This window comes from Idiotropiscis lumnitzeri, chromosome 4 (assembly GCF_059441095.1).
Source record: "Idiotropiscis lumnitzeri isolate Australia: NSW breed Sydney's pygmy pipehorse chromosome 4, RoL_Ilum_1.0, whole genome shotgun sequence".
NCBI classification, from domain to species: domain Eukaryota; kingdom Metazoa; phylum Chordata; class Actinopteri; order Syngnathiformes; family Syngnathidae; genus Idiotropiscis; species Idiotropiscis lumnitzeri.
This window is the reverse complement of record NC_142394.1, coordinates 16,262,939-16,277,451: the sequence shown is the minus strand read 5'-3', so window position 1 is coordinate 16,277,451 and position 14,513 is coordinate 16,262,939. Positions and strand designations below refer to the sequence as shown.

The following is a 14,513-nucleotide window of genomic DNA, read 5'->3' as shown; positions in this document are numbered from 1 at the left end:
TTTGACCTTGGATCGAGCACGACTCAATCTTGGTGTACTTTTCCCTAGAATAACATGACGAATGGGCCTATTCTCCCATTCATGCCTAAGTCTTTTTTTTTTTTAAACATGCATGGCTTGCTCATTATCCAGCTACACTCATTCTACCGTCCAGGCTTCTGCAACACCTGTCATGCATTAAAAAAAAAGAATAAATGTGTGCACAGGCTCCAAGGAGTTTTCTTGAAACTGAATGTCATTAGATTGATAAAATATAGCACACTTTATATATGAAAATGCTTTTCGTAACGGATGCGTTCTCGCCAGTGAGATGTGGGCACAGCGTTGTCTCGTCATCACTAATTTAATTTGAATAATGCGCTTATGTCTGGATGCATATCCATGCCTGCCGTTCTCTAGATGAGGGATGACAAACTCCAGTCCTCCAAACATTTTCTGACTGCATTATTACAGTAACTTCAACTATAGTTGAACAAACTATTATTCTTGACTTCAGATTTCAAAACTAGTAATTCATCAATTTGTTGTGTCCTCTATATGTAATACTTTGAGGAGGGGATTAAACATAAATGCACACCCAGGGAAACAAAAATGCGTTTGACACCCCTGACCTACATTAAAACAGTAGTAAAGTTTACAGAAAATATTAGTACAGTACAAAAAAAGACGACTAGTCTATAAAATGTAAACACTCAAATGAAAAATAGAACGGCAGTGGCATATAATGCCGCATGGTCACAGATTTTTACACCTCATAAAATGTAATGCCTTGGGTCCGCTGTAAAACCTGAGGACCTCCTGTAAACACCCTTGTGCTCTCTGCCGCTTAGTGAATAAACGACCCATTGGGAGAGAATTAATCAGCTTGACTAATCGGCTTACAACGTGAAGTTTAAAAATAATGTGATTATCACATACTGTAGATGGCGTTAATCATGTATTAAATAGATTACAAACGCCTTTACAGAGCCACTAAAATAGCTGAGGATTATGTGACGTGTGGGTGGGCTCTCCCCAGCCTTTAGTGACTGCGCTCTAAATATTAATCAGAAAGTCCCTCGCATCTTATTATTCATCAGGCGAAAGACAACCACAGAAACTATTACAAAGTCACTGGTGAATTATGCAATAGCCACATTAACGCGTATGTAAAAATGATATCTGATGACACGTGGGGAGTGGAGTGTAAAAAAAGCAGCGGGATTGCCCATCTCAGACTGAAAAAAAGCTCTTTCAATGAACTATATAAAAATTAAAAAAAATCACACAAAGAATTTCTACACAATTAAATGAATAAAATGAAAACATTGTCTGTGATTGGCTGTGAACCAGTTCAGTGTGTACCCCGCCTACTGCCCGAAGAAAGCTGGAATAGGCTCCAGCACCTCCGCAACTCAAGTGAAGAGAAGCGGTACAGATAATGGATGAATATATAGATAGAGTAAGAGAGAGAGTGAGAGAGAGAGAGAGCGAGATAGTTTTTCCGCATAAAACATTTTTAATAATAAAAATGTACTTTCTGTAGGCACACGTTAAATATCGCGATATCAATATTGCTATAGCCAACATCGATCTTATATCTCATGTTTTCCAATATTGGGCAGCTGTAGTATATTTGTTAAGCCCTGACAAACATGTATTCAGTTAATTTTGAATTGAATTTTGAATTTTTATTTAGCGTATTCTAAAGTTCATGATTATAGCATTTAAACAATTCTCATCGTCCCTGTACTTTGGTTGGGTCAATGTAATTTATTATGGTTGTGTTCACAAAATGACTAACATTCGGCCGCACTTAATTTAATTGGGTAAAAAAAAAAACTTAATTTACTCCGGGGAGCACAGTTCATTTATTACTTTGGTCTATTAAAATTAACCAAGTTAATATTTAAATATTTAGAGTCTTACAGCAAAGACCCGCACAATCAACCAATCAGTGGCCATACCACAACTTTGCTGCTGCGAACGGGACATTTGTCAAGTTTTCCACCACTATTACTCATCCACACTTGCGATGATGTCAACAGAATGGTAATGGCATTTTCAATGTGAATAAATCCATTAAATGTGAAGTTCAAATTTGACTCCAAATTATTGATAACCAATCACAAGTTAGATTTAGTTAAACAAGCGACCAGGCACGGCTGCAGGACTTGACTGATAGATAGTGGGGCTGAGAAAAAGATGTATTCATATATTTTGGAAGATCAAATCAGATTTCTCACGAGGCTATGGACCCCGTTGCTCCAGTGTAGCATATAATTTAGAGTGCTTGACAGTGAGCCCAACTATTCTCATGGTCCATCACTTTTAGGCTCCATGGCAACATCAACGTCAACGTTTCAGATATGATTATTTCCGGATCCACAAATTCAGCAATTCTTAGCTTTTTGTTCTGTTGTTTGTATGTGACAGTCAAAACCATTTATCATTTGCAAAAAGTACACCTCTTTGTGTCATAACAAGTTGACCAAATCGCATCAGGTGATTGAGAATGTGGTTAAACACGATTGGTGTGAACTGTTGAGCAATTTTAAATTTTAACAGCATGTTTGCATTTTGAGTAGGTGCACGGGGGGTGACATCAGTCGCTTCCTTTTCCGCTGCGACTTTGTGAATCAAATAAAATGGGCTGATGCTGGTCATGTTAGTAAGTGCTCACAACAAGGCGGACCTGTTTAAGAAGAAAGAGAGAGAGAGAGAGAGTGATAGAGGAGAGTTAAAGTACAGTATGATGAAGTGCGTGTTTGCTCTTGTCTTCCTGCTGCATTTCTGCTCCAGTGTTGACAACTGCGTCAATTTTAACCTGCACGAGGAGATGATAGAAAGACTGGGAAAACTCAACAAACTCTACAGAGCCAAGCAACTCAATATCACGTCCGTAAGTAAAAATGCCGTCGCGTGCTTATCTTACAAAGTCAGCAAATGTGCAAGGAGCATTTCGCATTGATATCACACTTTATTGGACTATGGACTAAATGTACCATGACCTGGAATTCAAACCTCCATGCAACAATCAGTTCAAACATGTTGCTAGTCATATAAATATTTTTGCAGAAGAATTCAACAAGAATTTTGAAGCATCACCAATGTGACATGGTCCAATTAGTGAAGTTCAATAGATTGAATATTAATATGAATATTAATTTAAACCACTGTCACTTCATGGATGACTTTTGACTTCATCAAGAGGTCCCGGATTCGAATTTCTACTTAGACACTCCTGTGCCGAGTTTGCGTGTGCTTGCTCCCAAAAACCTGCATGTTTCGATTCACGGAAAACTCAAAATTTTCCTTTCGTGTGAATGATTGTTTGTCCATAAGTGCCATTTGATTGGTGGGCGAGGAATAGGCGTCAACTCATCCTCAACCCTAATGGGAAGCACTACAAAAAAATGACAGTGCTGCCAACAGGTTGCTAATATTTTAGCATATTTCATTAAAGGTAGTTTTCATTTTGTTTTGATTTTGTTAGTTATAATTACTTTTTTAGAGATATTTTGTTGGTTTCTAATAGTTTTTATTTATTAAAAATGCTTTGTTTTAGTTGAGCTTTTATTAGTTTTAGTATTAGCCTTGGCTTTTTAATATGCAGAGTTTTATTTGGCAAAATGGCTGAGAAGGATAAAAACTGGCGTATTTTGCCGATTAATTCATTTACCAACACAATATTGATCAGAATGCCATGTTTAGAACCGAGAGGGTGTATGGAACACAATATTGTACAGAACAAAAATTGACTTGTCTTGCTTTGAACTAAAATACCCTTGGTTGTGACTCAGGACTACCAAAGTATTTAATATGTTTCTGTCCCTGTAGCCAGACGCAGTGCGGATGCCGTCCACAGACATGCACAAAAACGCGGTGAGTTCTTTTTCATCCACGAGCAGAGGAGAAAAAAAAGCCTGCCAACTAAACTAGTCCCCATTTCAGGACTTCTGTGTGGATGTCTTCACCCGAGAGCTGAGGCATCTTCTCAGCAATGTGTCGGTACAACAAGAGAGTGAAAACATCCTCACTGAGCTCGAGGGAAATCTCAAGCAACTGAGGCCTTGTCTTCAACAGGTTTGTCAGCAGAAATGTGTTAACACAGTGTATAGTTTTTTTTTTTTATCCACACCTTTGCCTTTTTAGAAAATGAAGAATTATATTTGTTGCATATGGGTGACTGCATATTATTATAGAACAATTTTGAAAAATAATTAAATTTAGATTTTTTTCTTCAATATTGTGATTGCAATTTAATATGTGATTGTTTTTTTTTTACTTCCCTTGCATTTTTTTAACAAACACAAGCTATAAATTAATCAAAGATCAAAGGCATTTTGTCCCTGGGACAGAACTGTCCATCTGTACGTCCTGAATGGACGGTCATTTTTGGGGTGGGAAATATTAGGTAGATGAGAGGTTTTGTAAAAAGGACAGATTAAGCAAGGCCTGTGTGGATTTTCATCAGCATAGAATTCAAATATTTGCACTCGGAGCAGAATGAAATTTTGTAATGCACCGGCTCTCTCTTTCTCTCTCTCTCTTTTTCTCTCGTTCTCGTGTGCGCGGGCACTGGCGAGCGAGCAAGCAGGAGAGATCCTGTGTGAAAAAGCAATTGAGAGCCAAAATAATCATTTTAAGTTGCATTCAAATTGAGCAAAGTGATAAAGTTCAATGAATTCAGCCATCTCTACAGAGTGATTCCGGTTTGAGCTTATCAATGAATTGGCATCATGTGACAAAAAGAGTGTAGGAAGGTACAAAGCACTCCCAGCATGCTTTGCAGCACTATGGCGTGCAAATATCATTTAAAATTCATGTTTCGTGTCAATTATATTTTTAAAATTTTTATTTTATTGATTGTTTCATTATTTGGGAGTATGCTATTCACTTTGCTGTTGTGAAATAATTTTAGTTTTGATGCCACAATGGCGTGTTGACCAATGATTTGTGGCGCGTTGACAAATATAATATAATATTATATATATAATATATAATATATATATACATCTGCAATTGGCTGGCAACCAGTTCAGGGTGTCCCCCGCCTACTGCCCGAAGATAGCTGGGATAGGCTCCAGCACCCCCCGCGACCGCGATTAATGATTAATCATTGATTTTTCAACTACTATTTTTTGCGAAGCTTATAACAGATATTTACTTGAATAATATCTTGGAATTGATACAAAATCACCAAATATGAAGTATATTTAATTCAAAGACTGTTCTAATAGCTTTCTTGGATTCTTGAATACGATCTAAATGGAGACATCTTTGCAGACATTCATTTTTGAAACATTTCTCAAAACTGCCCACAAGCGCCACACTCCAGCAGTGTTGGTTTGCAAGGCCCAGCGGTAACTTAATCACAGTGTTTTGTTCTAAGATGTGTTTAAGACATCTAATATGGCACAATTTTTTAAGTAAATCAAACTGAGTTAAAATATTTAACTGAGTTAAATTTTGGGGGATTAATCACTTGAGTTCATTCTTTAATTTTGACAGCCCTAATATGTATATATATATATATATATATATATATATATATAAAGAGAGAGAGAGAGAGGTGACGAAACAAACAAATACAAATAAATAATTAAATATATAAATAATGCCTACCAACCAACCAAAATAAAGAAGTGGGGGGTTTTAGTGTTACTTTAATTAATTTTTTTATTTATTTCTTTTACAAATGGTAACGTTTGCATTTTGAAAATTGCATTCTACTATATTACAATGTTGATTTGAATTACTGGGTATGTTGCAAAGGGACCTGCGCATTACCCTCTGATATCTGGTTTGAGTCCAGTCATCTATGACAGAATTTTCAATGAATAAAAAAATGTCAAAGTCAGCACTAATAATTAGTCCTGATGGTCAACGATCCTCACTGAACCTAAATTAGGGAAGCAGGATTTTGATTTACCAGAGAGTATTTCCATCCAGTCCACCACATTTTTATGATGTAAAAAAATTGCAACAAAAATGTCATTTGAAATTTATATTTGCCTTTGCTTTCCCTTTTAACCTGAGAAAAGCACAGGAAAGGTTTGTTAATAATGAATCGTTTTGAAGTGCGAGGCTGAAAAGGAAGTCTTGCAGACAATCAAACCCCCACACAGACAAAGGAAAATATTTGCGGCCGCTTGCACTTTGACAATTTCAAACAAAAACAAATAAACTGAAAACTGAATGAGAAGTTAAGGCTACGATGCCACAAGGTTTTATAGAGATGAATTGCAATTCTTTGTCTGAATCCTAAACAAATAACATTGCAAAGAGGCACATTTCCATTAAGTGTCTGGAGACTTTCCAAATGTTGTAAATATTCAAAGTTGAACTCATACATGGCAGTTAAATGTCCTCGAATCATTAATGTATTTGAATCAATTAAACATGAAAAACTCAGCACTGCCCAAGGAAATCCATCTATTACCTACGCCTGCTTAACCTCATTAGAGATTAGATTCAGAACATGGACTGAGTGATGTCAAACCTACGACCTCAACCCTGCTACTTCCTGTGGGATATTTCCATGGTGCATGGTCCTACTTTGAATATGTTGTGTTTAGATCGACTGTATCTGCATTATCAGTGGCAAGTAACATGAAACGTGCTTTCCTCTTCCAGGCTGACCATCAGTGCAAAATGAAACAGAACACACGAAGCCTTACACCTTTCAAACCCTACTCAACTTTCCTGAAGAATTTTAATGGAAGGAAAAGATGAAGTGTTCTTTTGAATGCAATTCAGCTGCAATGCAGTTATTGATTACCTTTTTGACAAAGGATACCAGATGTAGAGTAGTCTAATTCTAAGATAAGACAAGTTTTGTTTTTTTTATTTAATTTTTCTATTTATTTATTTGAGCGTCTATTTATTTTTTCTATTAAGCTGTGGTTCAAAAAATTTCAAAAAATCCAAAACACACGGTTAATATGCAATTAAAAAAAACATTTTTCCATACCTGTTGCTGTATTTGAATTAAAAATATTTTTTATTACTTGACTATGCGTGAATGTATCATTTTAAAAGGGAGAAGAAAGCTGTATTTATTGCAAAGAAGTGAGAAAAAAATCTCGTATCTACTTCAAGCATCTCGAGTGCAGCCGGAGTTGTAATGCTGACATAGCGCGTGCTGACATGCACACTGACAACATACACACGCACGCACACGTTGGGGCAGAGAGCTGCTTTTTCTCTCCTGTTTCTAAAAAAACAGATTTGCTCTCATTTGTCATCCGCACAATAAAACCAAGATTTTTTTTTTCTACCCAGGAGAAATGTAACATGTCGTCACATTTCGTCAACAAGGCTTGTTTTATTTTTTAAGTTGAAAGAGGAGGAATTGGGTTTATTTACATGATTTGCATGCAAAACATTTTTGATAAGCTGACAGACAGCGTACCGGCTGTGACATGTCCGGGCATTAAGTCAGTGCAGTCACAGTTCACCTCTGCTGTATTTAACGTTTGCTGTACTGGGTAATAAAAAAAAAACAAGACAAAACAAAAAAGTCCTGAGAAGAGATAAGCAATTGCCTACAATTGATACCACAGTGCTTATTGTTAGTGTAGTGGAATCTCTGAAGTTGTGGAACGACAACATAAATTTGAAAACTATTCAGAAAAAAAAAAATCATTAAATGTCTTTCAGTTTATTTTTCTTTTTTGTACCACCACAGGAAACTATCAGAGATGGTATATATATATATTAGTGCTGTCAAGTGATTATTTTTTTGAAACTAATTAATCACAAAGAATTCCATGATTAATTGTGATTAATCACATTTTTCAACTACTATTTTTTGCAAAGCTTATAACAGATATTTACTTGAATAATATCTTGGAATTGATACAAAATCAAATATGAAGTATATTTAATTCAAAGACTGTTCTAATAGCTTTCTTGGATTCTTGAATACGATCTAAATGGAGACATCTTTGCAGACATTTATTTTCGAAACATTTCTCAAAAGTGCCCACAAGTGCCACACTCCAGCAGTGTTGGTTTGCAAGGCCCAGCGGTAACTTAAACACAGTGTTTAGTTCTGAGACGTGCTAAAGATGGCTAACATGGCACAATTTTTGCACAGTATGCAAATTATTTTTGGAGTAAATCAAACTGAGTTAACTGAGTTAAAATACTTAACTGAGTTAAAATTTTTGGGATTAATCACCTGAGTTAACGCTTTAATTTTGACAGCCCTAATATCTATCCATCTATATGTATATATATATATATATATATATATATATATATATATATATATATATATATATATATATATATATATATGTATATATCTATATATATTTGAGCTATTCAAAATGTTCTCCTGGCAGAGTCTTTCTCTTGTCATAACAACAACCTGACACAGTCCTAGAATCATGCAGATCAGCTCCATTGGTAAAACACGCTTAATCATAGCCAAGACGTGCTTCACTGACAAACAAGGCCGCTCATCGAGAAACAGATGGCAGCATTCTGTACATTCAGCTGACCTTATAGCAGAAAGAAATGTGCTAATGTGTGGTTTGTATAGTGGAGAGTCTGTTTTCTCATGTAGGAGGTCTATGATCACGCAACGCTCATGGAAGCAACCCAAATTATTATATGGGCTAAATACACTGCTTAGAAAATGAAAAGTAACCTGTTTCCAGATTGATTCTTTATTTTTTTTTTTTACATAGGTTTGTCACCTCAACAGTGGTATAATTTGAGGTTTGACCCATATTTTCTGTCAAAAATTAACAATTAAAAAAATCTCAAAATGTAAACAAAACTTGACATTTTTATGTGTGATGGGATGTGAGAGATTCTTTTGCACAAGCAGACTGCAAATGTAACCAACAAATACAACTTACATGCATGAACAACAAAGTATACGATTAATGTAGCATGTCCTTAGACTGTAGGAGGAAGCCAAAGGACCTGCTGCAGACCCAGACAAACACGAGGGGTACACAAAAAACTTCACACAGGAAGGCCTGAGCTGGAATTGAAACCTTGGGACCTCCCGACTGAGTTAAACCTGCTAACCGCATTCTACGGTGCTGCAATGTCAACAGAATGCAAATACTGAAGGCTTCCTTTCATTGTGATTCGCAACCAATATTGTGGAGTATAGATAACATAAAGCGGCACAGTGGATGACTGGTAAACACGATGGCCTCACAGTTCAGAGGTGCAGGGTTTGATTCTGGCTCCGGCCTTCCCGAGTGGAGATTGCAATAACTGTAATACACAATAACACCAGTAGATGACAGTATTGCTCTCCCTACTTATCTGTTCCCCACACACTTGGCTCTACATGGCTGATGGCACTTTCTATTGAATCCCATCCGAAGGCGTACAGATGGTGAGGCCAAAGGGGCGGCGGCATCGGGCATCCACCTGAGAGGGGGCATCCACAGACACGTGTCTACTGTAGATCTGTGGTCCCCAACCACCACAGCGTGGCCCGGTACTGGTCCGCGTGCCATTTTTGTCCGGGCCTTATTAATGAAATTAAAAAAAAAAAAAACTTGGAGTACCTTCAGTTTATTTAATCTTCCAAGCTAAAAAGTATTTAATTTAAAAAAATGTCGAAGCAGCCATAATGGATACGGTCATTTACTCTTTTTCAATCGTTCTGCATAAATGATGTCAAATGATGCAATTTTTTATTTGTACACGTGATGTTAAAATATCTACGAGTATAATTCTTAATCTGGCGAAGAATATGTTGTAACACTTGGCCTGGGAATGCCATGTCTATCCTTTCACTGAAACTAGAGAAGCGCGCAGAAAACAGCGATGTCTGGGACAAAATAAGGAGCATCGTGTTCGCGTGTGGGCGCGTGTGCGCGTGTGAGTGCGTGTGTTTGTGCGTGTGAGTGCGTGCGAGAAGTGTTCTACCATTAGTGCAGTGTTAACTGCACAAATTAGTGTAAATATTGTAAAGCGTCATAATCATGCACTCCCATTTAAAATAGCAGTGCTGTGTGCAAATGAAGTGTCATGCATGATTTGCACTGACAATTAAAGGCAAATGGAAAATTAAGAAGTACTTTCAGCCATTGTTCTAATTTTAGCCCCTTATTTGCATCTCTCCTCTGTCCTCATGGTCAATCTTGTAAACTGCTTATAATGTGGATGCTTGAGAGGGAAAAGGCTAAAAGCTGTCGCTCCAGCTCCCATCACAACATGCATGGATATGGGGCGACAGCTGGTATGTCACGATTGTTCTGAATTCCATTACGCGCTGCATGCAATGAAGTGAATAAAGCAAGCGGCCACTTCCGTGATGCTGACAGATTTTGCTGGGATTTATAAGTCTGAGTAGACTCAAGCCTCAAGGTGACATTGTGACCATTATCATTAGGTGATAAATATTGAAGGGTAAAAATCTCAATCTTCAATCTGTCTCAACGGAGGTCTCTCTCAAGTGCAGTTAACACTTTTGTCCACAAGATGGCCACAGGGAGCCAATGTCCTCATTGCCGGGCCTGGTGTCCTGATTCTGTTTTATAACCTGGATGTTAATTTAATTTAACTTGTACAATGGGGCTATATATATATATATATATATATATATATATATATATATATATATATATATATATATATATATATATATATATATATATATAATTAGTATTAGTATTATTATTAATAAAAACATGATGCGGGAGGGATATTTATTTTGTTTTCTTCTAATCTTAACATTTGTGTGAGCATGATCAGATGTCCTCTCAACGTAATATTACATCAAATTCTTTCAACTGATATTATATTGATGTTGAATTCACATGCCCACTGGGTCAATCGGAAATAGGAAGGCGAAGCGTGCGTGCTTAAATGTTGTCTTCACACACAGAGGGATGCGGTCAGCAGACTACAGAGCGCCTGTGAGGCGGGGAAAAAAGTGTGTGAAAGAGCGCACATGTCACTGCGCTTGTCCGCAGAGACGCGCTGAAGCCGCGAGAGCACGCAGACCTCAATCCGCGATGTTGGATCTTATTTACGTCCAAACAACGGGACTGTTCACATTTCTCGGGGTCGTGGATGTTGACTGCGAGGATTTGACGCTGTTTTGTTCTAAATAGAAGATTTGGGAGGGAGCTGACTTCTTTTGCGCAAAAATTGAATGATGATTGTAACGATTACAACTGGATGTGGATGAAGGTATGTGTGACTTTTAATGTTCAGCAGTTTTATTCAGCAGTAAATGTACGTATAAGAACCTCTGAAAGGACTTCATTAGGTACACCTGCATACTCAAATGAGTGTAACAGATGGATTAGAAAGTATGTGCAAAGACAATGCTCACTTTTATTGAAACTGAGTAATTCAACAATGACAACGGTATTTTATTGTGACTTGGTTTGTCATTATGTAGATGTGTACACTGCGTTATATTCCATAATTTTCATCCAATGTAGCCAAAATATTAGCAACATTACTTAGTCAATTTTAAATGCTCAATAATATAACCTAGTTTAATCATTTCAGACCATCCAAAAAATATATATTCACTCCCCAATTTTAATGATTTTCCTTGTCTTCATATAAAATATAGCACTATTGACCATAAACTGGTCTTTGATTACCATTTCTTTTATTTCTTTATTGGCAGGAAATTTAAAGAGATGTGTGTTCTCATTAAGTTGCCAAACGGAGCATCATCACAAACCCTCATGGTCATCTAAAGGCAAGAAAGGGTCCGTGTAATTTCATAAAGAATGTTTGGGGGAAAAAACGGCCAAACACAAGTGTAATGTCACTGATGTTGTTCGTCCACAGGCTTGCTGATGACCTCACCAAGCAGACAGCTGATCTCTGAAACTGCAGAGGTTTCGTTACACTGAGGAATTGAATTACTGTCACCTGTTGAGCACTGAAGCTAAAACGATGTCAAATCTAATCTGCCGAGTCAAAGGACTCATGCCGCCCCCCGGCGGGCTCGGCCTTGAGAAGCACCTCTTTCATCAGAAGAAAGAAGAAGATAAACTGATTCTGCGGCAGGGAAGCTTGGAGTCATGTTAACGTGCAGCTGCGATGTCGCCATCTCGCCGCAACATGACTTGAATGACGCGTTCAGGGATGGATGTCAGGAACTTTACAACGGCCATCGACAGCGGCTCTTCGGACGAGGCTTCCTCAAGTCGAGTCCTGACCGGTTGTTTCCTCTCGCTGCTCATCCTCACCACGCTGCTTGGCAACACGCTGGTGTGCGCCGCCGTCACCAAGTTCCGCCACTTGCGCACCAAAGTCACCAACTTTTTTGTCATCTCGCTGGCTGTGTCAGACCTCTTGGTGGCCATTTTGGTGATGCCTTGGAAGGCGGTGAGCGAGATCGCCGGGTTCTGGCCGTTTGGCTCCTTCTGCGACACCTGGGTGGCCTTTGACATCATGTGCTCTACAGCTTCCATTCTCAACCTGTGCGTGATCAGCCTGGACCGCTACTGGGCCATCTCCAGCCCCTTTCGGTACGAGCGTAAAATGACACCCAAGGTGGCGTTTGTGATGATTAGTGTGGCGTGGACGCTGTCTGTCCTCATTTCCTTTATTCCGGTGCAGCTCAACTGGCACAAGGCTCAAACGACATCTTTTACATCACTCTCTTCTCCCCCTTCTGCTGTTCTGAGATCAAACCTCACATCAGAGAACTGCGACTCCAGCCTAAACAGAACCTACGCTATCTCCACCTCGCTCATTAGCTTCTACATTCCCGTCGCCATCATGCTGGTCACCTACACCCAGATCTACCGCATTGCGCAAAGGCAAATCAGGAGGATCTCCGCCCTGGAGCGAGCGGCCGAGAGCGCCAAGAACCGGCACGACAGCATGGGCGGAGGCTCCAGCATCGCCGACTCGGAGAGCTCCTTCAAGATGACCTTCAAGAGGGAGACCAAGGTGCTGAAGACGCTCTCCGTGATCATGGGCGTGTTCGTGTGCTGCTGGCTGCCGTTCTTCGTGCTGAACTGCATGGTGCCCTTCTGCGAGCAGTCGAGCGGAGGGGAGGCCTTCCCCTGCATCAGCCCCACCACTTTCGACGTGTTCGTGTGGTTCGGCTGGGCTAATTCCTCCCTCAACCCCATCATCTATGCCTTCAATGCAGATTTTCGCAAGGCCTTCTCCATCCTGCTGGGCTGCCACAAACAATTTCCAGGAGGGCACAACATCGAGACAGTTAGTCTAAACAAAAAATGACTCACGACTCGCTCACAGCACTGACTCATCCGCAGAGGGGTCCAAGCGTCCCCCCGCTATAAGGCCGGTCGGATTGCCTTCAAACAGAGCCGCTGCTCTGCGTGTGTTAGAGTGACTGAAGGCGCTGACCCGACGTGGACCTTGGTTGTACTGGGCAAGTGGCCCGACTCCGGGCAGACCGTCAGAGTGAGCATGCTTACTTCATGTCTTTGCATGGCAAGAGAGTCCAGATGAGAGGAGGGGATTTGGGGATTGGGATTATGACTCTTTGCTGTTATGCCAGGCAGCGCTGCGGTTCTGAGAGGCCCATGGAATAGATAATCCCATGACTGGGCAGCGTACGCCCAAATGTTGCCAGATACTGCTCGCTTCAGTATCATCACACACTCAGTGTACAGCAGCATGTCCAGCATGCCGGAGAGATACCGTAGATTAAGAAAGTATGTCAGCAACCTGCTTTTACACTGGAAAATGTTGCTCAAATACGATTTACCATTTAAGCACTGATTTAACAATAACATGGTCATTTTATTTCAAGGTTTTTTTTCAGCACTGCGATCTGAATTTCCTTCCAAAGATGTAAGTGCATCAAAACATTCAGGTTATGTCTTATTGTTCTCACCCAAAAATGTGATTTCACAGATTGATTTTCACCCTTATCATCTCTGCCCTCGCTGTTTGAAGTGGTTTGACAAAAAGTGTCTGACATTGCTGTGTATTTTAGGGAAAAGGCAAAGACAGCATTTGTGCTACTTTTGTGTTTGTCTATGAGGACTCATTCAGAATTATATTTCAAACGTTCATGTCTTAAATTACTCCTAGTTAACAATTAAACGCCATTTTTGGGTTATTATAGTTTGCTAGTAATTTCACAACTGGGCATCACGAACAAATACAATATTTCAACATTAAAGAAGACTTTCTAATGTCTTGTATACAACTATTTGTGTGTCTCGAGTGCCTGCCCACCCATCAAGAAATTAAACAACCATGTAAATCTTTAGTTATATGCCTGTGTTTGAAAATGTGCCATTTTGCACTTCCACCCCACTGTTAAGAAACAGTGGGACTAATTAACATAACAACCAAGTGCACGCTGAGATTCTCAGCCAATGATTTGGTTAGACACGGTTCCAGAGCAAAAGAGCAACTCTGAAGCAGCAGTCGCAGCACAATCATGGCAAAAGCTAAAGGAGTTGCGGAGTTGGCACAGATTAGCATGAGCTAATTATGTTACCAGCATGACCTTCTGAAAATAATGTTCTACTATTGTTCGGCAAAGAGTGGACTGTATTTGAGTTTGGTGATGTCTACACCACGCTACATTT

The 14,513-nt window shown here is 39.2% G+C and overlaps 2 protein-coding genes across 3 annotated transcripts; both read left to right on the top strand.

The window, feature by feature from the left end:
• Window positions 1-2,669: 2,669 nt before the first annotated feature.
• LOC148338319 (uncharacterized) lies at window positions 2,670-6,996 on the top strand. The gene is made up of 4 exons (XM_088295163.1): window positions 2,670-2,881; window positions 3,820-3,864; window positions 3,934-4,065; window positions 6,619-6,996. Exons 1-4 carry the CDS (start codon window positions 2,732-2,734, stop codon window positions 6,715-6,717), a joined length of 426 nt encoding a protein of 141 aa, XP_088151289.1. The 5' UTR covers window positions 2,670-2,731; the 3' UTR covers window positions 6,718-6,996.
• A 3,820-nt stretch (window positions 6,997-10,816) lies between these two features.
• LOC148338318 (D(1) dopamine receptor-like) lies at window positions 10,817-14,113 on the top strand. Of its 2 annotated transcripts, XM_088294936.1 has the most exons (4): window positions 10,817-11,157; window positions 11,609-11,693; window positions 11,776-12,201; window positions 12,281-14,113. In XM_088294936.1, exons 3-4 carry the CDS (start codon window positions 12,012-12,014, stop codon window positions 13,183-13,185), a joined length of 1,095 nt encoding a protein of 364 aa, XP_088151062.1. In that variant the 5' UTR covers window positions 10,817-11,157; window positions 11,609-11,693; window positions 11,776-12,011; the 3' UTR covers window positions 13,186-14,113. The 2 variants fall into 2 exon arrangements, with proteins under 2 accessions (XP_088151062.1, XP_088151061.1); XM_088294935.1 differs by having other exon boundaries at window positions 11,776-14,113.
• Window positions 14,114-14,513: the final 400 nt, after the last annotated feature.